Source organism: Rattus norvegicus, chromosome 3, assembly GCF_021556685.1.
Source record: "Rattus norvegicus strain SHRSP/BbbUtx chromosome 3, alternate assembly SHRSP_T2T, whole genome shotgun sequence".
Taxonomy (NCBI): Eukaryota; Metazoa; Chordata; class Mammalia; order Rodentia; family Muridae; genus Rattus; species Rattus norvegicus.
The window spans coordinates 53749566-53773436 of record NC_141536.1 but is presented as its reverse complement, the minus strand read 5'-3'; the positions used below and the strand labels follow the sequence as shown (position 1 = coordinate 53773436).

General features: G+C 41.3%; 1 protein-coding gene across 1 annotated transcript in view; it reads left to right on the top strand.

The window, feature by feature from the left end:
* The window catches only part of Cfap210 (cilia and flagella associated protein 210), a 34514-nt gene that overhangs the window by 8527 nt on the left and 2116 nt on the right, over positions 1-23871 (top strand). The window contains 4 exon segments of the mRNA NM_001127486.1: positions 4647-4803; positions 6640-6779; positions 10285-10477; positions 18950-19114. Coding sequence (NP_001120958.1) covers positions 4647-4803; positions 6640-6779; positions 10285-10477; positions 18950-19114 — 655 coding nt within the window.

Here is a 23871-nt window from a genome sequence, read left to right as displayed (position 1 = left end):
ACTAAGTGGTTAAGAGCTGGCTGCGTTTGATTCCCAGTGCCCACATGGCTGCCCATGACCATCTGTAGCTCCAGTTCCAGGGAAGCCAATACCTTCTTCTGACTTCCGTGTGGGCAGAACACTCATACCATAAAATAAATAAACATTGTAAAACAGTATTACCAGGTGCTACTCAGGGATTGCCTTGTGATGGTGTAAAATATGTCTGCATGTTCTTTACCTTTTCTTCAAAGGATAGAGCCTAATTTGTGTCTGGAGGACAGGCTACACATATTCATGGCCGTTGGCCAGAATGTGACAGAGTGGTTGTGACATTTCAGATGTTAAGAATATCTGGTTTCGGGGCTGGGGATTTAGCTCAGTGGTAGAGCGCTTACCTAGGAAGCGCAAGGCCCTGGGTTCGGTCCCCAGCTCCGAAAAAAAAAAGAACCAAAAAAAAAAAAAAAAAAAAGAATATCTGGTTTCTTCCTTGCTTATCCCTTAGAGAGCTTACTGGGGAACCTGACTTCCATCTTGCAAGATACTAAATCAAGTCTATGAGAAGGGACAGATGGCAGGCAGAAAACTGCAAGTGTGTGGTGTGTGTGTGTGTGTGTGTGTGTGTGTGTGCGCGTGTGCCTCAGTGCAGCTGTGAGCCCACTAGAGCCCCCGCTGGCAGCTTGACTGCAGTCCCTTCAGAGCCACCCGTCTAAGCCCCTCCTCATCCTGCTGGTTAGGAATGCATGAAATAGAAGTGTTTATCGTTGTAAACCACTATATTTTGAGGTACTCAGCAATCAGTTATTAAAACCTCTGGCTCCGTGCCTGAAAAAGTATGACATATACCAACATCGTAAACAGTTCGCAGGCACCAGACACAGGCAGGCTAACCCCTCTGGAGCTGTGTCAAGTAGGAGAATCTGTCTCACACTAGCATCCTGAAGATGAGGCAAGTGAGGAACTGTGGAGACACAACTCCCCGAGTAGACGGATTTTTAACCAAGAAATTAAAATACCTATTCAAAGACAGCCAAATATTTATTGACAGTGTGTGTTTCTCATTCCTTCCGTAGGTAGTTTTTCTGTAGGAAGAACATTATAGATCTTGTTTAAGGAAATTTTACCGCTGGGCTTGGTGGCACACACCTTTGATCCCCAGTACTTGGGAGGCAGAGGCAGTAAGATCTGAGTTTGAGTCCGGCCTGATCTACATAGAAAATTCCAGGCCAGCCAAGGCTACGTAGTAAGATCCTGTCTTAATTTTTTTTTGTCTTATTACTTTTGCATCCTATTAGCTCTGCAGCACTCTCCCCTGGTTAAGTTCCTTTATGAAAAGGGTAGAAAGAGAGAAGAGGCCAACGTGGTTTTAACCATCTTAGAGAGCTCATCCACTCCTTTGAGCTCTAGTTTTCCAGCTTCCTCCAAGAGATCTCCATTACAGAGTCTTATAGGTACCTCAAAGATGAGTATGGATTCCCAACCGCTCAGTGGACTGCCCAGTAGCACCCATATCTGCCCACTTCAAATCAGAACTCCTACCTTGACCCCTTATCTTCTTTATGTTCCACAACAAATCTACAAGCAACTCATGGTAATTTGCTTTACTCCCAAAGAAGTCTTGAATTGGTAGCCATCCTCTTAGGCCCGGAGGCTCCCATCTATTGCACGGATTGTTGCCTCAGCTCTTCATGGACGCCACTCTCTTCCCTATCCCCTTTGCTATTCGGCATCTATGATATCTGTTCAAATGAAAAGGAAGTGAATTATTCTGCTGGTTTTGGTGCTGTAGCAGCTTTCCAGTCATTTAAAGTGACTGTGGAGTCTAACCTCATCTCATCTCAAGCTCTCTCTTACCTCATCTTATCTCAAGCTCTCTCTACCACTTGTCCATTTCCTCATTACCCTGACACATGCCCTTACCTTCCGGGGCCTTGAGTACCTGCTAAGAATTTCTGGCTTCTGTACTTCTCACAGACTGTTTCTTTCTCTCCAGAATTTACTTCTCTGTTCTTTATCTGTGGTATTCTTACCATCTCAAGAGAGGCCTTGCATCTCTTGGTGTACAGCTCAGTCTAGAAAGGTTTGTTACTCTTTTTCTTGGTTCCCCCTTTCTCTCTCTTCTTCTTCTTCCTCTCTCTCTCTCTCTCTCTCTCTCTCTCTCTCTCTCTCTCTCTGTGTGTGTGATTTCAAGACAGGGCTTTTCTTTGTGTAATCTGAACTCACTTTGTAGACCAGGCTAGCCTCAAATTCACAGAGATCCACCTGCCTCTGCCTCCCAATTGCTGGGATTAAAAGTGTGTGCGCCACCTCTGCCTGGCTGTCTTTTACTTTCTCTATGGCATATCATAGTGCTCCGTTGCAGTCCCTAACTCTAATGTAAGTTCCTTGATAGCTGTTGCATCATTGAAGTAGGACTTCAGTAGCTATTCGATGATTGAATAAGGAGCTAAGGACTACAGAGGGGCTCAGGCCTCCAGCATAGGCAACTGCAAAGACGGTGCTGTCTACCAAAGTGAGACCACAAGGATCCACTTAGAAGAGGAAGGTGACGGATTAGGCTTTGCACATATGGAGTGTAGGGTGGCTATGAAATTAACTTAGCACCACTGATGCTTGCTGCATTGTCCTATGAGGACCACACTTCTGCTGGGATAAAAATCTGTCTGTCTGTCTGTCTGTCTGTCTGTCTGTCTGTCTGTCTGTCTCTCTCTCTCTCTCTTTCTTTCTTTCTTTCGACAAGGTACCCCAGGCTAACCTGGCACGAACTCCGTGGAGCAGGCTGACCCTGAATCACAGAGGTCCTCCTGCGTCTGCCTTTCTGCCTCAGTCTTTTCCTCTGTTTCTGTATGCTGAATTAAAGGCATGTATCACCACACCCAGTCTCCCCATTGTTTTTATAGGACTATTCAGAGTATGGGCGAGCTTGAGAGAAATTAGATCTCAATAAGCACAACTTGGGACAGTGAGAATGTGAACCTTCTTTAACACTCTTGGGCTGCCAGTCGCTATGGTCCTACATGCAAAGCACGGCAGAGTTGCTTTAGAATGTGCTAGCCAATCTGGAAGACAGACATGTGTGCATCCACTGCCTGAGTCATTCTTTGGGCAGAAAGCAGTTTTGCATTCTGAGCATGAATGTGAGGGAAATATCTGCTGTACCAGTGAAAAGGAATGATGTTGTCATTGACTGATGGGTTTTATAACAATTACATTTTTAATTACCTGTCAGTAAAGATTTTTATCTTATTTGGATAATTTGACTTAATGCAAATTTAGAACGTTGATGGAAATTTCAGGCCCTCTGGCTCAACAAATAAATAACCAACTAGAGCCGACTACATCACAAAAATGGTGATGGTAAATCTTGACTGTCAAATTAATCAGAAAAAACAAGCAAACAAACCCTGTATTTGTGTGTACGTGCTTGTGTGCTTGTGAAGAAGCCACATGGTGTATTCCCATAAGGGCCAGAAGAGGGCATCAGAAGCTATAGTTACCTGAAGTTTCAGAGCGTTGTGGGCCTGAGCCAAAGTGCTCTTAATTACTGAGCTCATCTCTCCAGTCCTAAACCTGCAACATTTTGTATTTTGTTGTTCTGTCCTAAACTTAAAGGGACCAACACAATTCTAAGTTTCATTAGTTCCTCCTAGAGAAAGCACTCTAACTTCTAAGCTTCTTTACTTTGTGTCTGTGCCAAATTTCTTGGCTTACTTCCCTGTGTGGCCTAGCAGAGGGAGTTTTTCTCTCCCTAATACAAAAGGACTGTGGGGGAAACACTGGCTTCGTTGTGTGTGCATGAAAGGGCGGCTCATTCTTTAGCTGTCTCTTTAGATTGTTGACTTTCCCTGAGCCACCTGTTCAGAAGGAAACACAATTAGAGGAGGACACAGACCTGTGGGACATGAAGAGTCTTGCTGTGTGCTCAGGGTGCCTGCTAGGTGAAGGACCCCAGAGATCCAGAGTCTGCTGGGTATTGCTGCTGCTGGGAGCTCCTAGAGTGTGGGAAGTGAATAGAAGAGGTGATGCTGGGGAAGAACCCTCCTGATCAGGGCTGTGCTGTGAGGCCAGCTCCAGATATCCCTGAAGAACTCCTCCAGGAGCCTTGAGAGTTGGCAAGCATTTGGAGCTTACTACCCAAAAGGCATTAGTAGTCAACTCTCAGGGAGCTCCAGGAGAATAACAACCACAGTGGCCCATTGGGTATGGACACCTCGTCTACGGCCCTCGAGGAGTAACCAACCTCTTGGGGCCTCCGCTGTGCTTTCTGCACCATCAGCTATCTGGAGCCCACAGACTTCTCCATCCCTCTTCTTCAGCTAAGTGTCCTTTCTAAAGAAAAGGAATGCTTGAGCTAGAGGAACAAAATGGGCTTGAAGCCCAGCAAATGTGGGCAGCCTGGGTCATTCGGATTGTTTCTGCCACTTCGTGTTTCTTTTCCCTACATCCTTCCTTTAGCGTCACCTGGTTCTTCTCCCTAAGATACGACGTAGCTTTTTCTCCTTGCTCTCGGTTACACAGCTTTTCCCCTTGCTCTCGGTTACACAGCTTTTCCCCTTGCTCTCGGTTACACAGCTTTTCCCCTTGCTCTCGGTTACACAGCTTTTCCCCTTGCTCTCGGTTACACAGCTTTTCCCCTTGCTCTCGGTTACACTTGTGTTTTGTTTTAGAATAAAGGAACATGAAGAGGAAGAAGAAACAAGGAAGAAAAGTGAAGAAAAAGATGCCGAGGAGATAAAGCGGCAGAATTTGCTGTATGAAATCGAGATGAAAAAAAAACTAAGCAGGAAGCAGGAAGAGATAGATGCAAGCAGGAAGCGGTTTTTTGTAAGTTGAAAATGTCACAGTCAGATGCCTGAGTCAAGACAGGCTGGTGTAGGAGAAAAGCATCAGAAAGCTCTGTCCCGAGAGAATCCACACTCTGGCTGATTCTAGTCAGTATGGCTTCGTGTGGATGTGATCTCATGTAGGAAGGAAAAGTTTTCTATATAAAATTAATTTCTTTAGGGGCTGGGGATTTAGCTCAGTGGTAGAGCGCTTGCCTAGGAAGCGCAAGGCCCTGGGTTCGGTCCCCAGCTCCGAAAAAAAAAAGAAAAAAAAAAAAAGAACCAAAAAAAATTAATTTCTTTAAAACAAAAGTTGTTAGGAATGAATGGGGTGATTTATGTATAATTTCTGCTGTGATAGCTTAGGGATATCATAATTTGATTTTATTTGTCTTTAACATTTTTAAAAACTGTACTTGTACTTTATGTGTATGGGTGTTTTGCCTGTATGTAGATCTGTGCACCACATGTGTGTTGTGCTTGCAGAGGCCAGAAAGAAGGTGTTGGGTCCATTGGAACTGGAGTTACAGATGGTTCTGAATCTCCATGTGGATGCTGGGAACTGAACCAGGATCCTCTGTAAGAGCAGCCAGTGCTTTAACCCCTGAGTCATCTCTCCAGCCTCAGCATTTTTTAAAAGTGATATTATGCTGCAAAGTTAAAACATGAAGACTGAGATCTTGGAAAGGGAGAGCTGCTTCACTGCTTGGTCCCCGTTGCTTCCTGGGATCTCCTACAGCCTGAGCCTGAGGCCTCAGGACGGAAGGCTCAGCTACCCTGCCTCCTTGTGCCATCTCTCCAGCCCTATATGTAGTTTTCATAATGAGGCTCCAAACGCTATCCGTGTGATTGTTTATTAGTGTCCAGGCTGTGGAGGGTCTGGCTCCCTCCTCCCTTTGTCGTACACCTCTCATCTTACTCTCGTCTTCCACTTTGAACAGCATCCCACTGACGTAGGCACCAGGACTGTGTAAATATTCGCCTCTGCAGAACCGACCTCTACGGCGCTCTTTCATTACGTGAACATTCATTTTCATTTTGTTTTAAGACGGGGTCTCCCTATGCGACCCTGACTGACCTCAAATTTGTGATTCTCCTGCCTTACTTCCCCTCCCTAGCCACACAGATCACAGCTATACATCACTATGCCCACTATTACAAATGGTTACTTTTCTACCTTGATTTTTGTTTGTTTAGTGAGTTTATTTTGATCTTTTTAATTTTTATTTTGATCACTTAGTTTTTCCATATATTCATTAAATCCTGGCAGATGTATATTGATGCTAATTTTCAATATTTCAATTTTCAAATAGTAAGCAATCGCCGATGTCGGTTTCCTTAGAACTTGTCTATGGAGACCCGTGTCCCCAGTCCCTCTGGGACTGCCTGGTTGCTAGCCTGCCAGCTGCCCAGCTGTCGTCCTGGGGTTTGCCTCCACCCCTTCTCGGACCAACCCCTTGCTCCTGACTCTGATGTCTGTCCTTATTTACTCTCCCTCTTGCTGAAGTATATCCTTGAGCATCTTCACAATAAAGAGTGTTCAGGAAGTCAGTAATTTCTGATATTTGAAAAAGATACGTTCTAAAATCTCACATCATCAAGATTATAGTTTACTTAACTATTATTGAATTATTGAATACTTATAGATTATTTTCAGTATTTTTTGTTATTAATGTAAATAAACCTTAACATGAACATTTATTCAAACTTCTGATTATTATTTTAGGATAAGTTTTTAGAAGAGAAATAACTGGATAAGAGGCTATGACCACTTGACAGGCTCTTGATAGATGTATTGAAAGGCATTTTGTGACAATACATTACTTATTTCTTTAAGGATAATATGCGTGATAAAAACATCATCCGAGCTGTAGAACAGCAGCAGCAAGAGGAAGAAGAGGAAAAGACTAGAAAGTTTATCAAAGCCAAAAAACGTCTTATACAAATGAGGAAAGACAAAGAAGCTGAAACACACAGGTAGGGTTTTAACAAAATATAATCACTAAAGTGCTATCCAAGATTGCTTTCCAGTGACTCAGAAATTACACTGTGATAGTTGTCTTTGGGAATTGAAGTCTCATAGATGACATTTAGTGACCTGATAGTTTCTGTTTGGGGGATGAGAGTTGAGGTGTGCCATGGAATATTCCGTAACTCTCTGGTAGATGTTTGAAAACACTGGTATGCTGTAGGAAAGGGAGCACTGAGTTAGAGGAGACTCCTATGAGTCTGTATTTCCTGTTCTCATTGTTGTAGCTGAGTATCCGACAAGAAACGATTTAATGAAGGAGTTTACCTTGGCTCACAGTTTAAGGGCTACATACCCCGATATGGTGGAAAGGCATAGTGGTCAGAGCTGGTCATGGCTGTGGAGGCAGAAGCATGAGACTGTTCAGACCAACAAGGGCCAGAAAGCAGAGAGAGATGAATGCTGGTGCATAGGCTCAGCTTGTTTTCTCTCTTTATTCAGTCTAAGACCCCAGCCCATATTCCCTCTCAAATAATCCTCTCTGGAAATGCCACACAGATGTGCCACAATGTGGGCCTCACCACTGTCTTAGGTGTTGTTTTGTTTTGTTTTGTTTTGTTTTGTTTTGTTTTGTTTTGTTTTGAGGTAAGGTCTTTCTATATGACTCTGGCTATTCTGGAACTCACTATGTAGACCAGGTTGACCTTAAACTCACAGAGATCCACCTATATCTGCCTACCAAGTACTGGGATTAATGGTGCCACTATGTCCTGAACTCTTAGATCTTTATTAAGTATCCCCTTCCCATGGAAGACTTTCAAGATTATCTCAATTAAAAGTTAAATCTTCTAAAGTAAAACCCAAAAAGGAAAATAAAAAATAAAGGAAAATCACACTTTAGTAGCCAGCTTTCCAGTATTGAGGGAAACACCTGATTCTTCAGTCTAAAATGAGAGTTTTATTTTGGCTCATAGATTTGGAGGCTTCAGTTCACAGTCAGTTGGCATTGTTGCTTTTGGAACTACAGCAAAGCAATAAATACATCAGGGTGGAACCGCATGCTGGAGAGAGCTGATCATCTCATCTGTCAGGAAACAATGGTTCTTGAGAGCTGTGAGCAGGCGGGGCCTAGTTGAAAGACGTGTGTTAGTGGCATGTGCCTTTGGGGCTACGTCCCTTGCCAGCCCTTTCTTTTTCTTTTCTTTTTTTTTTAAATGAGATTTATTAATTTTGTGTATGACTGTTTTGCCTCCATGTAAGTCTGTGTACCACGTATGTGCCAGCAGAGATCAGAAGAGGGTATTGGCTTCCCTGGGACTGGAGTTAGGCATGGTCATGAGCCGGTCATGGGTGCTGGGAATCCAACCTGGATCTCTGGAAGAGCAACAAGTGCTCTCAACTGATGATCCATCTCTCCACACACCTTTGCTCTTTCTTTATCCTTCTTCCTGGCTACTATTTTCCAGTCCTGTTCTGCCTTTCTCTCCCCTCCATGATCAACTGACACCTCTGAAAACGAGCTGAAATAAATAACATCTCCTTTTAAGTTTCTTAAAGGAGGCATTTTGTTAAAGCACTGAGAGGGCTTATACAAGGGTAGAAGTCTTTAACGTATTTTCACTGTTAGGCTCTCAGTAACTAGAATAATATATGCAATAGTTATGTGCTCTATCTGTAAATGTGTTTAGAACAGAGTTTGGAAACACTAAGTGAAGCATCACCTTTTCCACAAAGTCTTCCACATGGCTCTCTAGTATCCTTATGGCCTGTACCTCCATCTGCCACACACACACACACACACACACACACACACACACACACACATGTATACACACACTCACACACACACTCACACACATGTATACACACTCACACACACATATACACACATACTCACACACACGCATACACACATACACACACACATACACACACATATATGCACACATGTATACACACACTCACACACACTCACATGTATACACACACTCACACACACACTCACACACACATGTATACACACATACTCACACACACGCATACACACATACACACACGTATACACACACATATATGCACACATGTATATACACACATATATACATACACACATGTATAAACACACATGTATATACACACACATATATATATACACACATATATGTATACACACACATATATACACACATACATATATATACACACAGATATGTATACACACACACATATATATACACACACATATACACACATATATGTATAGACACACATGTATACACACACATATATATACACACATATATACATATATATACACACATGTGTGCGCATACATCATACATACACACACACATACTATCTCTTTTCCACTTCTTTTCACCAATGAATGGTGTCGTTTTCATTATTTCTTATACAAGACTTCACAAACTCACTTAATAAATTAGTGAACCTGTCATAACTAATTAAATAGTTCCGTTCAGTGTCCTCCAGTTACTTTAGTAATATGTGCTTACTGTGTATGATGTTCCAGACACATACTTGGCCCTGGACTAGAGAAAATTCATGCAGTCCTCAACTCAGAAACTTCCTAGTGTGAAGGACAGGGACGTATAAACATGAAATCAGCACATCTATGATTGGCTCCAGATGGGATGTAGTGAGAGGACAAATCATTTAGTATTTTTATAACTTATATTTATTATTTCCCAGGTTTTATTGAAATAAAGGGATTTTATAGTGTAAGTCTCAGTGTTAGAGCAAGTAGAATAGTCCAACAAAGTATTCTAAACTATACTCTGGGCTGCACAAACAGATCCTTGCTTCACACACAGCGCTGCATGTGGTGGTGTAACTAACCCCAGTCTGGATGGGTGGGAGTGAGTGGATCCTGAAGGGTCAACAGCAGCCATTGGTGAGATTAAAATAAAAAAAAGCAGAGCCACCCTGGTGGTGCACACCTTTAATCCCAGCACTTGAGAAACAGAGATGTGGGAAAGTCTCTGTAAGTTTGTGGACAGCCTGGTCTACTCAGCAGTTCCAGGCTATCCAAGGCTACGTAGTAAAACCCTGTCTCAAAAAATAAAAATGTTAGAGAGGAAGAATTGCAACATCAACTTCTGGTCTTCACTCGCACCCACCCATGCACTCATGAGCACATGCAGGTGTACATTACACACATGAAAAGTGTCTTCAGTGTTATGGAGAATTTTAACATCTTTTCTTACACAAATATCCATGTACACATGTGATTATATTGTACATATTGCTTCCTTGGAAATTTTTAGAATACATGCTACTTTGTAGTTATGAAATTAATTTCCTTATTTCAAGAACTGAAAACATTTTAAGTATATGACAAAATTAATTTCTACTTGACATAGCTGTATATATAAAGAGAGCCACAGATCTCTTTTTAGATGATTTCAAATTATTTCAGATTCCCTAATGAAAGTCTTATAACTCCATTACAGAGCTGTCCAGGGTGATTTGGCAAATGTGGTTGTTCTGTTACAGGCTAATGGAAGAACGGAGAGAAAGAATAAATAATTTCCTAAGTAAACTAATAAAAGAGAAACTTGATACTGAAGATTTGATTATGTCTAGAGATATTGCTGACATTGACACTGAGCTGGACAAAAGAGAAAAAGAAAAACATGAAAAAATGCAAGCAGACTTGAAAGCAATTGCAGAACATAGAGCCTCTGTGGTAAACAATTCAGTTACAGTGCATAGATCTGAGACTTTGCTGCCATGGCTACTTCCTCTATTCCTCTCTCAAAAAACTAATAGAGATTTGAAAAATAGTATGTAAATTGTCTTCTTATATTTTGAAACAAATGCTTACTTTTAAACTTTTTTGTTTGTAAACTTTATGATTAAAAAAATCCTTGCCAAAAAATTAATAATCATCTAACACCAGCTAGGTGTGGTGGTACATACCTTTAATCCCAGCACTGGGAAGGCAAAGGCAAGCCTGGTCTACAGAGTGAGTTCCGGGACATCTAGGGCTACCCAGAGAAACCCTGTGTCAAAAACCCAACCAACAAATCAGTCAGTCCATCAGTCCTCCACTGAAAAGAACTAGACCCAAAGTCTGCTCACCTGGACGAACTTCTATACAATTGGAAAGGCCATTAGAAGAGAAGGTGTGGGAGCTTCACACTGGGCTCTATGCTTTGACTATTGAGTGTGTTTGCGTGCTCTAGTCCTTCATCAAAACTTTGAATCCGCAACAGTGTTGGACCCAGACACACACTTGGCGCTCTGTCCTTTCACATTCCTGCTCATTACCTGCATGTAGCCGGTCTTCCTTCCTAATGTTTACCTTTCCTGTTCTCTCTCCTGAATGATTGATACACTGTATCCACATGAATGTTTGTTACTGTAGCTGCATACACATATATTATTGGCTAGGTTCTGCATGAGGAGAACATATTTTTTCCTTTTAGAGATTGTGTGATGTCACTTAAAAGTTATGCATTTTAAGTCTATCCAATTTCTTGCACATGTTCAGATTACAGTTTTCTTTAGAATATATGCAACATATTTTCATTATCCATTCATCGTTGAAGTATGAAAAACTAAGGTTGATTTCAATTTTTTGTTATAGTGAATAAAGCATCTATAACCATGGAGATATAAATATTTCTATGGAATATTCTGAATATCTACCCTGGGATGAAAGAGCTGTCATATGGTCGTTCAATTTTTAACCAGATTCTCACAGTGACTGTACCCTCCACCAGCAGTGACTAAGGCTTCCTTTCTCTCCTCATCCTCTCCAACATTTGTTGTCAGATTTATTGATGATGGCCTGGGGCGAGGTGGTATTTCAAAGTCATTTTAATTTTCATTTCCCTGATAGCTAGGATATTATACACTTTTAAAAACAGTAATGTCGGGGTTGGGGATTTAGCTTAGTGGTAGAGCTCTTGCCTAGCAAGCGCAAGGCCCTGGGTTCGGTCCCCAGCTCCGGAAAAAAAAAAAAAAGAAGAAGAAGAAGAAAAAACAGTAATGTCTATTTAGGTTTCTTTTTCTTTCTTCCTTTCTTCCTTCCTTTCTTCCTTCCTTCCTTCCTTTCTTCCTTTCTTTCTTTCTTTCTTTCTTTCTTTCTTGAAAAGTATGTCTTCAGATCATTTGCTTTTGTTGATTGGCAATTTTATTTCCTCCTGTAATTTGTGATTTGTAAATTCATATATTAGCTCTTTGTCTGAAGTGTGCTAATGAACATTTTCTCCCATTTTGGGGTCTGTCTGTTAATTCTGCTGATTGTTTCCTTTGCTCTACGGCCTCTTTTTATTTTCAGAGAGTCCCGCCTATTGATTCTGGGGTTAGTTCCTATGCTATTGGTATTCTACTCAAAACTCTTGCCAACCCCAGTATATTAAAGAGTATCCCCTGTGTTTCCTTCTAGAAGTTTAGTGTTTTGGGCTTTCAGTTAAGGTCTTTGATCCATTTTGAATTGGTGAAAGATAAGAATGTAATTTCCTTTTCTGTAGGCAGAGACATGCTTTTGCTGGTACTATTTGATAAGTAGACTTTCCAACTGTATGTCTTTGCCCCCTTTGTTAAAATCTAGGTGGGCACAGCTTTGTCATTTATCTCTAGGCCCTCTACTCTCTTCCATTGATCTACCTGTCCACTTTTACCCTGCACCAGGCTCTGCCACTCTAACTCTGAGTATAATTAGAGGCTGGGTCTTATACTGTCTCCAGTGGTCTTCTTCCTTAGGATTGCTTTATCGATTCTTGGTCATTTGTGGCCATATGAAAAAAAATACTTGTTTTTGTAAACCTATGAAATATGACATTGGAATTTTGGTAGATATTAAATTAAATCTGTTAGTTTATTTTTGCAGTATAGCCATTTTCACAATATTAATTCTACCAATCCAAGAGCATAGAATGTCTTTTCATTGTCTAATATCTTTTGTGATTTCCTTTTGTTAACGTCACAAAGCTTTTGTTGTTGATGTCTGTCACTTCTTTAACTACATATATCCCTAAATACTTGTTTTTGGAGTTATTTTGAATGGGCCATTTTTCCCAGTTTCTTTCTCTAAGAAGTGTATATAGTATAGATGAAGGCTATTGTTTTCTTTGTGTTGATTTTTGTATTCTGCAACATTTACTGTATTTACTAGGTCCAAACATTTTCTAGTAGACTCAACAGAATCTTTTAAATAATCATGTCATCTACTAATAGATGTAGTTTGAATTCTTTTCCTACTTTTGTTCCTTCTGTACCTTTGTCTTATCTAATTGCTGCAGCTAAGATCCCAAGCCCTCTCTCTATCAGATAAGAGGGAGAATGGGCATCCGTCTCCACTTCATACATTGGCCATAGGATTCTTATGTACATTCTTCAGTATATTAAGTTATGTTCCTTCTATTCCTAAAGTCTCCAAACTTTTTTCATGAAGGCATGCTGGGATTTGTTAAATGCCTTTTCAGCATCAATCAAAATTACCATGTAGTTTCTATCCTTAAATTTATTTTCAAGGTACATTACATTTATTGATTTATATATGTTAAACAGACCTCACTCTTCTTGGATGAAGCCCATTTAGTTATAATGTATAATCTTTTTTTTTTTTTGGTTCTTTTTTTCGGAGCTGGGGACCGAACCCAGGGCCTTGCGCTTCCTAGGTAAGCGCTCTACCACTGAGCTAAATCCCCAGCCCCCATAATGTATAATCTTAATGTGTTGCTGGGTTTGTATTTTACTGAGAAGTTTTGCATCTCTGCTCATTAAAGAAATTGGTTTTTAATTCTTTTCTTTTCTTCCTTCCTCCTTTCCTTCCTTCCTTGCTTTCTTTCTTTCTTCCTTTATAGTATCATTACTTTGCTTTGGTATCAGGATAATACTGGCTCAACAGAATGAATTAGATAGTGTTCCTTCCCTTTCTATTTTATGAAATAGGATGAATTGGTCAGGGGTCATCAGTGAAAGGTTGATAGAATTCAGCTTCTTGTAAACTTTTCTTTGAGCGGAGGCTTTTAGCAACAGCTCATTGCTTGTAATCGGTCTACTTAAGGTATATCTTCAGGGTTTTATTTTGGTATATTATATGCATTTAGAATTTCTTCTGTCTTATCCAGCTTTCCAGAGTATAAGTTTTCATATTAATTTCTAATGATGTTCTGTATTTCATTGAAATCAGTTGTAATGACACCTTTTTTTATCTTTATTAACTTGAGTATTTCTTATTTACATTTCGATTATTATTCCCCTTCCCGGTTTCCAGGCCAACATCCCCCTAACCCCTCCCCCTCCCCTTCTATATGGACTTCCCCTCCCCATCCTCCCCCCACTAATGCCCTCCCCCCAACAATCACATTCACTGGGGGTTCACTCTTAGCAGGACCCAGGGCTTCCCCTTCCACTGGTGATCTTACTAGGATATTCATTGCTACCTATGAGGTCAGAGTCCAGGGTCAGTCCATGTATAGTCTTTGGGCTTAGTCCCTGGAAGCTCTGGTTGCTTGGCATTGTTCATATGAGGTCTCGAGCCCCTTCAAGCTCTTCCAGACCTTTCTCTGATTCCTTCAACGGGGGTCCCGATCTCAGTTCAGTGGATTGCTGCTGGCATTCGCCTATGTATTTGCTGTATTCTGGGTGTGTCTCTCAGGAGAGATCTACATCCGGTTCCTGTCAGCCTGCACTTCTTTGCTTCATCCATCTTATCTAATTGGGTGGCTGTATATGTATGGGCCACATGTGGGGCAGGCTCTGAATGGGTGTTCCTTCTGCCTCTGTTCTAAACTTTGCCTCCCTATTCCCTGCCAAGGGTTTTCTTGTTCCCCTTTTAAAATGACACCCTTTTATCTCTAGTTTTATTCATTGCTCCCTTCTACGGTCTGTCAGTTTGCATAGCATTTTCAAGGAACCAACTATTTGACTTTGTGTATTAATTAGTCTTTAAGTCTGTATTTTATTAACCTATATGCTAATCTTTATTAATCCTTTACCACCTACTGTGCTTGGGACTTGACACGTGTGTTTTAAGAACTTGAGGTTCATCATTAGGGTGCTTAGTTGATAGCTCTCAGAGCACTTGTTGCTATAAACTTTCTTGTGACTCCCTTTGCTGCCTTCCAAAGGCTCTGATGGAGTGTGTTATCACTTATCTCTGGGAATTTTTAAATTTCCTCTCAGATTTATTGGATGACCTACTGTTCATTCAAAACTGTCTTGTTTAGTTTGTGGTTTCTATAGCTTATTGTGAATTTCTAGTTTTAATGTCTTATGACCTGATAAGATATAAGGAATTGTCTCAGTTTTCTTCATTTGTTGGAACCTGGCTTGTGTCCTCTGATTTTGGAGAAAGTCCCATGTGCTGAGAAAAGTGTGTACTCCTTTCTGTTGTGTGAAGTATTCTGCACATATCTATTAATCCAGCTCACCCATGTATATTTTAGCTCTGAAGCTCCTTTACTTGGGAGTTTGGAAGAACGATCTAAGTATGAGAGTGAAGTACTGAAGTCCCCACTATTATTGTGTCAAGACCTATGTGGTTTTTAATGTTCTAACGCTTTTTTTTTAATGAAGTTAGGGGGTCCTAATATTTGGTTCAGGAAAATTATAATTGTCATATCTTCTTTTCTTAAAAATGTATTTACCTTTATTTTATATGCAATAATGCTTTTGCCTGCATGTATGTCTATGTGAGTGTCAGATCTTGGAGTTACAGACAGTTGTTAGCTGCCATGTGGGTGCTGGGGTCTGAACCTAGGTCCTCTGGAAGAACAATCAGTGCCTTAATCACTGAACCATCTCTCCATCCCCTGTTATATCCTTTTGATGAATTATTTCTTTTATTAATATTAGTGCCCCCTTTATTTCTTCTAATTAGTTTTTTACATTTTTATTATTTATAAATTTATTTATTTTATATATAAAATATTCTGTCTGCACATATGCCTGCATAGCCAGAAGAAAGTCCCAGATCCCATTACAGATGGTTGTGAGCCACCATGTGGTTGCTGGGACTTGAACTCAGGACCTCGGGACCATCTCTCCAGCCCCTTCTAGTTAGCTTACCCAGTCTGATAGAGTACTGGCTGTGCCTGCTTGCTTACATTTTGTTTGTCTGGTCATTTTTCCCATCCTTTGATATTAAATCTTGAGGTATTTTTTCTAGCTATGTGTGTTTCTTAGAGGCCATATGTAGTTCTTTATTTTGTCTTTGTCGTAAAACCTTTGGTTCTTGTGGTTGCTGATGGAGAGTCTAGAGTAACCCGGGTATTTGTGCCTTTGTGTGTGAGTTGATGTCTCCTCATGCTGGTTTTAGGAGTGTTTCTTTACTCGGTATTTTTGACATCCTAACTACAGTATGTCATGGAGAGTTTCTTCCCTGCTCCTGTCTTTGTGGAGTTCCATATGCCTTCTGCTGGGATACCTACTTCTCTCTGTAAGTTTGCAAAGTTTTCCACTATGATTTTATTAAGTAGTCTGTCTATTCCATTTTTAACTCTGTTCCTTCTTTTATACCAGGAATTCTCAAGTATATAAATTAATTTTTTCCTGAATATATTTTTGTTGGAGTATTCTCTCACCTTTGTCCTCCAACCCTGAAATTAGGGGTTTTTTTTGCATATATATGTACTTGAGTGGTATTAATGGTGTCTGTAGTGGTTTTAATTTATTGACCATTCTTCATCTTCAGTATTTCTGTTTGATTTTTTCAATGTTTTAATCTCCTTGCCAAATTTTTCTTCTACAATTTGAACTTTTGCCACTAATTTTTTGTTATGTTGACTTTGGGGACTGTCTTGTCAAGGTCCTGGACAGGTTTCTATAATTCGTACATCTTTTCGACTCTTTTATAGGGTCATTAATTCTTTTGAACATAAGACTAAATTATTTCTCAGATATTTAAGCTCTCATTAAGTTTTGACTCCCTTGTAGGCAGTTGTAGGGTGTGGTTCTGATGCTAAGATCTGTTCCCCAATTGGTTCTTGTTACATCAATAAAGATACTAGTGGTCAATGAGCTCTGAGGAATAGGCAGGACCTCCCAGCCCCCATAGGCAAGCTAGTAGATTCAGGGGAGAGAGGAGGATTTTTGCCTTGCTTCAGATGGAGAAAAGGTGACCAGCCATGTGAGATGTTGGGAGGAGTAGCAATAGGCCATTTCCCCAGATGGAGATTAAAAATGCAACTAAGGCTGAGGGCAGTTTTGGGTGCTGAGCTCAGAGTATTGGGAAGGCCATGCTAGCCACTGGAGAGTAGACGCCCCAGCAATTGACCCATAGGCAGGCTGAAAATTAAGTTAATGTTTGTGTGTGTGTGTGTGTGTGTGTGTGTGTGTGTGTGTGTGTGTGTGTGTTTCATCCAAGGATCCAAGGGAACCTGGGTGGGGCTGATAGTGCAGTCCTCCTGGAGCTTAAAGTGGGGTAGTAGAGACCACACACTACAGCAGTTAGCTGGTTAGCTAGTTGGTTGGTTAGTTGGTTAGTTGGTTACTCGGTGGGCGATGGATGCATATTTCCCGTGTATACTCTGTGTGCCTGTGCTGCTTTGTTATGCTTATACATCTGTTGAAGTGGATTTTTTTTTAATTCCTTCTATTCTGAGCCTATTAGGATATTCTGGTTTTTTGTGAGTCATATCTCAAAGTTCAGCTAGTGGAACTGGTGAAAGCTGATGCTGAATATTGCCTGAGTTGCTGAAGTGGGCCTGTCTTGGCTATGTGACCACATGAGCCAGGGTAGGGCTGCACTCAGCACCAGGGTGACCAGTTGGAGTCAAGTCCCGACCACTCATACCTTGGAGTCTGCGCAGCTGCTGGAGGCAGGATACCAACGTCAAGCCCAGTGAAGCTTGTCTGTCTTCTATACTGGGATGTGCTTACAGTTACGGGACCACATGACCTCTGGGACCATGGTGACAGAGACTTCAGGTCCTGCAGTGACTGCTGCAACCTCAGAAATCAGAATTCTGCAACCAGAATGACCTCAGACACTGTAAAACCAAGAATCCAGTCCCTCAGGGTGGAGCTGAGGCTTGGCTCCTGTGCTGACTTCTGAGACTCTGGTCTGCAGACGCTAGAGGCCCAGTGCCCAGTATTCACTGGTTGCCAAATACCAACCTTTATTTTTATACCATAGATAGTATAACCATCAGTTAGTTACACACAAGGTATTACTTAAAGGTATTTGTTTAATTTATTTGTTTTATTAGTTTATATGTATGTTTTGCCTTCATGTATATCTGTGCATCATGTGTGTGCCTGATCCCCACGAAAGCCATATTGTATCATCTGGAACTGGAGTTACAGAGGGTTATGAGCTGCTTTGTGGGTGCTGGAAACCAAACCTGGAACCCCTGGAAGAGCAGCCACTTCTCTTAACTGCTGAGTCATTTCTCCTGCACACCCTTCACCTCTTGTCTTAGTTAGGGTTTTACTGCTAATGAACAGACACCATGACCAAAGCAACTCTTATAAAGGACAACATTTAATTGGGGCTGGCTTAAAGGTTCAGAGGTTCAGTTCATTATCATCAAGGCAGGAGCATGGCAGAGTCTAGGCAGGCAAAGGTGCAGGAGGAGCTGAGAGTTCCACCTCTTGTTCTAAAGGCAGCTAGGAGAAGACTGGCTTCAGGACACCAGGAGGAGGGTCTTAAAGCCTATGCCCATAGGGACACACCTACTCCAACAAGGCCACACCTCCTAATAGTGCTACTCCCTGGGCTGAGCATATACAAATCATCACACCTCCCCTCTGCCAAGCTATTTATGGATACAAAGCAATAAATTCTTCTTCAGAACCATTTAAAGTGACAGGATTGCTTTTTATGTTTCTTTAAATGTTTTAAGAAAAGCCACATGAGTTACCTGATTACCTTTTTGTATTTCTTAATCCTAGAAAATGGGTCCAGGCTCCACGCTATCTCATGATCTTCCTGTCTCTGTTTCCTCATCTCCACCGCTGGGATTACAGGCGTGCGTTACGGCCCACAACTCTGTGTGCTGTTCTTAACCAAAGACAGCGGTCTATTACTCTCCTTACACCTTCACTAAGTATGTCTCTGCTATTCAAGAGAGAAAAACAAACTAACAGCCACCTGTTCCTCTCTCTGCTCCTGGCTCTGTGCTTGAAGCATTCTGACTCCTTTTTAATGAAAACTGGTTGCTAAAACTTATTTTATTTTTTCCCATTGCCATTAAACATCTAGATGAAAAATAAAGAGGAAGAAGAAAAACAAAGGAAAATAGAGTCTAAGGAAGAATTGCAGGCTGTCTTGAAGGCAGATAAGATGTTCCAGGAGCTTGAAAAGGAGAAAAAACTCAAAGCTAACAAAGAGAAACTGGAAGTTCAAGACGCTCACATTCACCAAATTGTAAGTCTTCTCACTTTCACAGGATTTTTTTTTCTTCCTTTTTTTTTTTTTTTTTTTTTTTTGGAGCTGGTGACCAAACCCAGGGCCTTGCGCTTGCTAGGCAAGCGCTCTACCACTGAGCTAAATCCCCAACCCCTTTTCACAGGATTTTTAAAGTGAACATGTAATGGAGACCTCATTTTGGTTTTCTTTCTCTTAAGTGGTTTCCTTCACCAGACAGGAATTAATGATCGTTACGGTGTCACAATAAAAACATAGTGAAAGTGTGAATTAGCTTTAGGATCTCTGCTCTGGGATTCTCTACCATGATGGCTTAGGGGCTGACCTAAGTGGGGCATCAGAAAAGAAGAAACACGAGCTGTGCATATGGAATAGCAGGGATCCGGTGGGCTGTGCACTCTGATGAAGACGCACTCAGCCTGTCTATTCCATCCATCGGAAGTGAGGAGGCAGGTTTATACATACAGCTCCAACAGGAGGCGGGGTATTACATACAGCCGAATTAGGACTCAGGCTTTAGTTCATCTTGGTAGGGAGTCTCTGTAGGGAAGCATTCTCAGGCTGTAAGCATCCAGGAGGACGAAGGTGCCATGGGCATTTACTGCACACACACTCAACATCCACACTTGGACTCGGGGAAGGCTCTCCCCCTCCATGAGGCATTGGGTCCTTGACATGTCTGTGCTCACGGCAACAGTATGCATTCATTCCGGACTGCATCTACTCTGCACAGCTCTCATTCTAGGCTTTTTTTTTTTTAAGATTTATGTATTTTAATTATATGAGTACACTGTCACTGTCCTCAGACACACCAGAAGAGGGTATCAGATCTCATTACAGATGGTTGTGAGCCACCATGTGGTTGCTGGGAACTGAACTCAGGACCTCTGGAAGAACAGTCGGTGCTCTTAACCACCGAGCCATCTCTCCTGCCCTTTATCTTTATTTAGAGCTTGTTATGCTTAGTAATACTCAGGATGATTCAGACACAGCATGGGCTCTCATGTGTATCCTTTGTTGGACACTGATTTCTTTGCAAAGTATCTATTCAAACCTGTTGACAGTTATTTTGATTTTTTCTTTTTTCCCACTTATTTACTTTTATTTTATGTGCATTGGTGTTTTGCCTGCATACATTTCTGTGTGAGGGTGTCAGATCCCCTGAAACTAGAGTTACAGACAGGTAATCTTGTGGGTGCTGGGAATTGAACCCTGGAAGAGTAGAGTGCTCTTTAACCACTGAATCTTATTTCCAGCACCCTTGATTTATTTTCTTAGTGTATATGAAGGTGTGTGTGTGTGTGTGTGTGTGTGTGTGTGTGCGCGCACATGCATATGCACGTAGGTGAACATGCATATGCATGTGAAGACCAGAGGCCAGCCTTGGGTTTCGTTCTTTCAGAGCCCTTCACGTGGTTTGAGACAGGATCTCTCAATGGGACATGGCCTTTATCAATTAGGTTAACAAGTCCCAAGTCTCAGCCTGATTTTACTGTTCCATAGCTAGGATTAGAAGAACACACCATGTTGCCTAGGTTTTTATGAGTTCTGGGGATCCAACTCAGTTTTTCTGTTTGCACAGAAAGCACCTTACTGCCTGAGCTATATCTCCCTACCCTGCATTTTTTCCTCATTGCTGAGGGGTGTGTGGTGTGTGCGTGCACATGCACATGAGAGGACAATATTGGGCATCTTCCTTGATTGTTCTCCACCTTACTATTTTAATGTGTGTGTGAGTGTGTGTGTGAGAGTGTGTGAGAGTGTATGTGAATGTGAGTGAGTGTGTGAGAGTTTATGTGCCTGTGTGAGTGTGAATGTGTGTGTGTGTGTGTGTGTGTGTGTGTGTGTGTGTGTACCACATGGATGAGAGTGCCTACAGAAACCAGAACAGGGTGTCTGATACCTTAGATTTGATGTATCAGGTGGGAGGTCTGTCATTGGAGGAGAAGGAAGGAAGGATGGGCGGGAGAAAAGTTTGAAGGAAGAGGAGGAGACTGGAACAGAAAGGAGGAAGAGACAGGAGGGAGAGGGAGAGAAGCTGTAGCAGGACAATATGGCAGGTGACGTTAAGATTCCACCCTGTACCTTTACAGGTTGTTACAAATGTTCCTAAGGGATGGATATGTATTGGGCTTTGTATGTTTAGGTGGGCAATTATATCTTATCATTTGGGCTGAAGGTTATTGTGTCGTGTGTTCTTTCATGTAGTGATTTAAGTGTAAGAGAGTGTGCAGCGACTGGTCTGGGCCGCCACAGAGTTGGGATGTGTGTTTCTGGCATGGAAACCTGCCTTGGGAACTGCATAGGTAGAGAGATTGCTGCCAGGCTCAGAGAGAGGCCTTTGGCAGTGTTATGTGGGATGGAGCAGAGCAGGTGAGAGGCTTTGCTGACTGAGAATTAAGATATCCAGCAGATATCTTGGGGCACTGCGGTGCCGGACCTAGAGTGGGTAAAAGACAGCCTTTTATTTTTTATATTTTTACAGCAACAGATTTTCTCCTGTATTTTGTTCCCCTTCTAAGAAGTACTGAAGTATCCACACTTTTGTCTTTCTTCTTTTTGAGCTTCATGTGGGCTATAAATCGTATCTTGGGAATTTTGATCTTTTGAGGTAATATCTACTTATCAGTGAGTACATACCATGTGTGTTTTTTTGTGACTGGGTTAACTCACTCAGGAAGATATTTTCTAGTTCCATCCATTTGCCTAAAAATTTCATGAAGTCACTGTTTTTGATAGCTGAGTAGTACTCCATTGTGTAGATGTACCACATTTTCTGTATCCATTTCTCTGTTGATGGATATCTGGGTTCTTTCCAGCTTCCGACTATTATAAATAAGGCTGCTATGAACATAGTGGAGCATGTTACATGTTGGAGCATATTTTGGGTATATGCCCAGGAGTGGTATAGCTGAGTCCTCAGGTAGTACTATGTCCAAGTTTCTGAGGAACCTACGATTGATTTCCAGAACGCTTGTACCAGCTTGCAATCCCAACAACAATGGAGGAGTGTTCCTCTTTCTCCGCATCCTCACCAGCATCTGCTGTCACCTGAGTTTTTGATCTTAGCCATTCTGAGTGATGTGAAGTGGAATCTCAGGGTTGTTTTGACTTGCACTTCTCTGATGACTAAGGATGTTGAACATTTCTTTAGGTGCTTCTCAGCCATTCTGTATTTCTCAGTTGAGAATTCTTTGTTTAGCTCTATTCCCCATTTTTAATAGGGTTATTTGATTCTCTGGAGTTTAACTTCTTGAGTTCTTTGTATATTTTGGATATTAGCCCTCTATCAGATGTAGGATTGGTAAAGATCTTTCCGCAATCTCTTGGTTGCCATTTTGTTCTAATGACAGTGTCCTTTGCCTTACAGAAGCTTTGCAGTTGTATGATGTCCCACTTGTCAATTCTTGATTTTAGAGCATAAGCCATTGGTGTTTTGTTCAGGAAATTTCCCTCTGTACCCATGTGTTTGAGGCTCTTACCCCTTTTTTCTTCTATTAGTTTCAGTGTATCTGGTTTTATGTGGAAGTCCTCTTGGACTTGAGCTTTGTACAAGGCAATAAGAGTGGATCAATTTGCATTCTTCTACATGCTGACTGCAAGTTGAACCAGCACCATTTGTTGAAAATGCTGTCTTTTTTCCACTGGATGGTTTTATCTCCTTTGTCAAAGATCAAGTGATCATAGGTGTGTGGGTTCATTTCTGGGTCTTCAATTCTATTCCACTGATCTACCTGCCTGTCTCTATACCAATACCAGATAGTTTTTTTTTTAAATCATGATTGCTCTGTAATACAGCTTGAGATCAGAGATGGTGATTCCCCCAGAAGTTTTTTTTATTGTTGAAAATAGTTTTTGCTCACCTGGGTGTTTTGTTATTCCAAATGAATTTACAAATTGCTCTTTATAACTCTGTGAAGAACTGAGTTGGAATTTTGATGGGGATTGCATTGAATCTTTAGATTGCTTTCAGCAAGATGGCCATTTTTACTGTATTAATCCTGCCAATCCATGAGCATGGGAGGTCTTTCCATCTTCTGGGATCTTCTTTCTTCAGAGACTTGAAGTTCATGTCATACAGATCTTTCATGTGCTTGGTTAGAGTCACTCCAAGGTATTTTATGTTATTTGTGACTACTGTGTTTATTATTTATTGTAACTAGGGTGTCGTTTCCCTAATTTCTTTCTTAGCCTTTTTATCCTTTGAGTAGAGGAAGGCTACTGATTTGTTTGAGTTAATTTTATATCCAGCCACTTTGCTGAAGTTGTTTATCAGGTTTAGGAGTTCTCTGTTGGAATTTTTGGGGTCATTTAAGTATACTGTCATATCATCTGCAAATAGTTCTTTTTACCAGTGATACATTGTGGTAGTTTGAATGAGAATGGCTCCCGTAGGCTCTGTAAGTTTGAATACTTGGTCCCCAACTGGTGATGCTATTCAAGAAGGATGAATTGGTCTGGCCTTGTTGGAGAAGGTGTGCCACTCGAGGTGGACTTTTAAAAATATTTATTATTATTGCTGATTGGAGTAACAGGAAATTGTGAGTCACCTGATGCGGGTACTGGGAATCAAACTCAGGTCTTCTGCAGAACAATATGTACTTTTAACTACTGAGCCATCTCTCCAGTCTCATGGCTCTTTGAGGTCTCAGTAGCCTGCACCATTACCACTCTTTGTTCTGCCTGCTGTGGGTCCGACTCAAACCCTTCAGTACCATTTCTGTTTGCTGCGGCCATGGTCTTAGACGTGGTGGTGT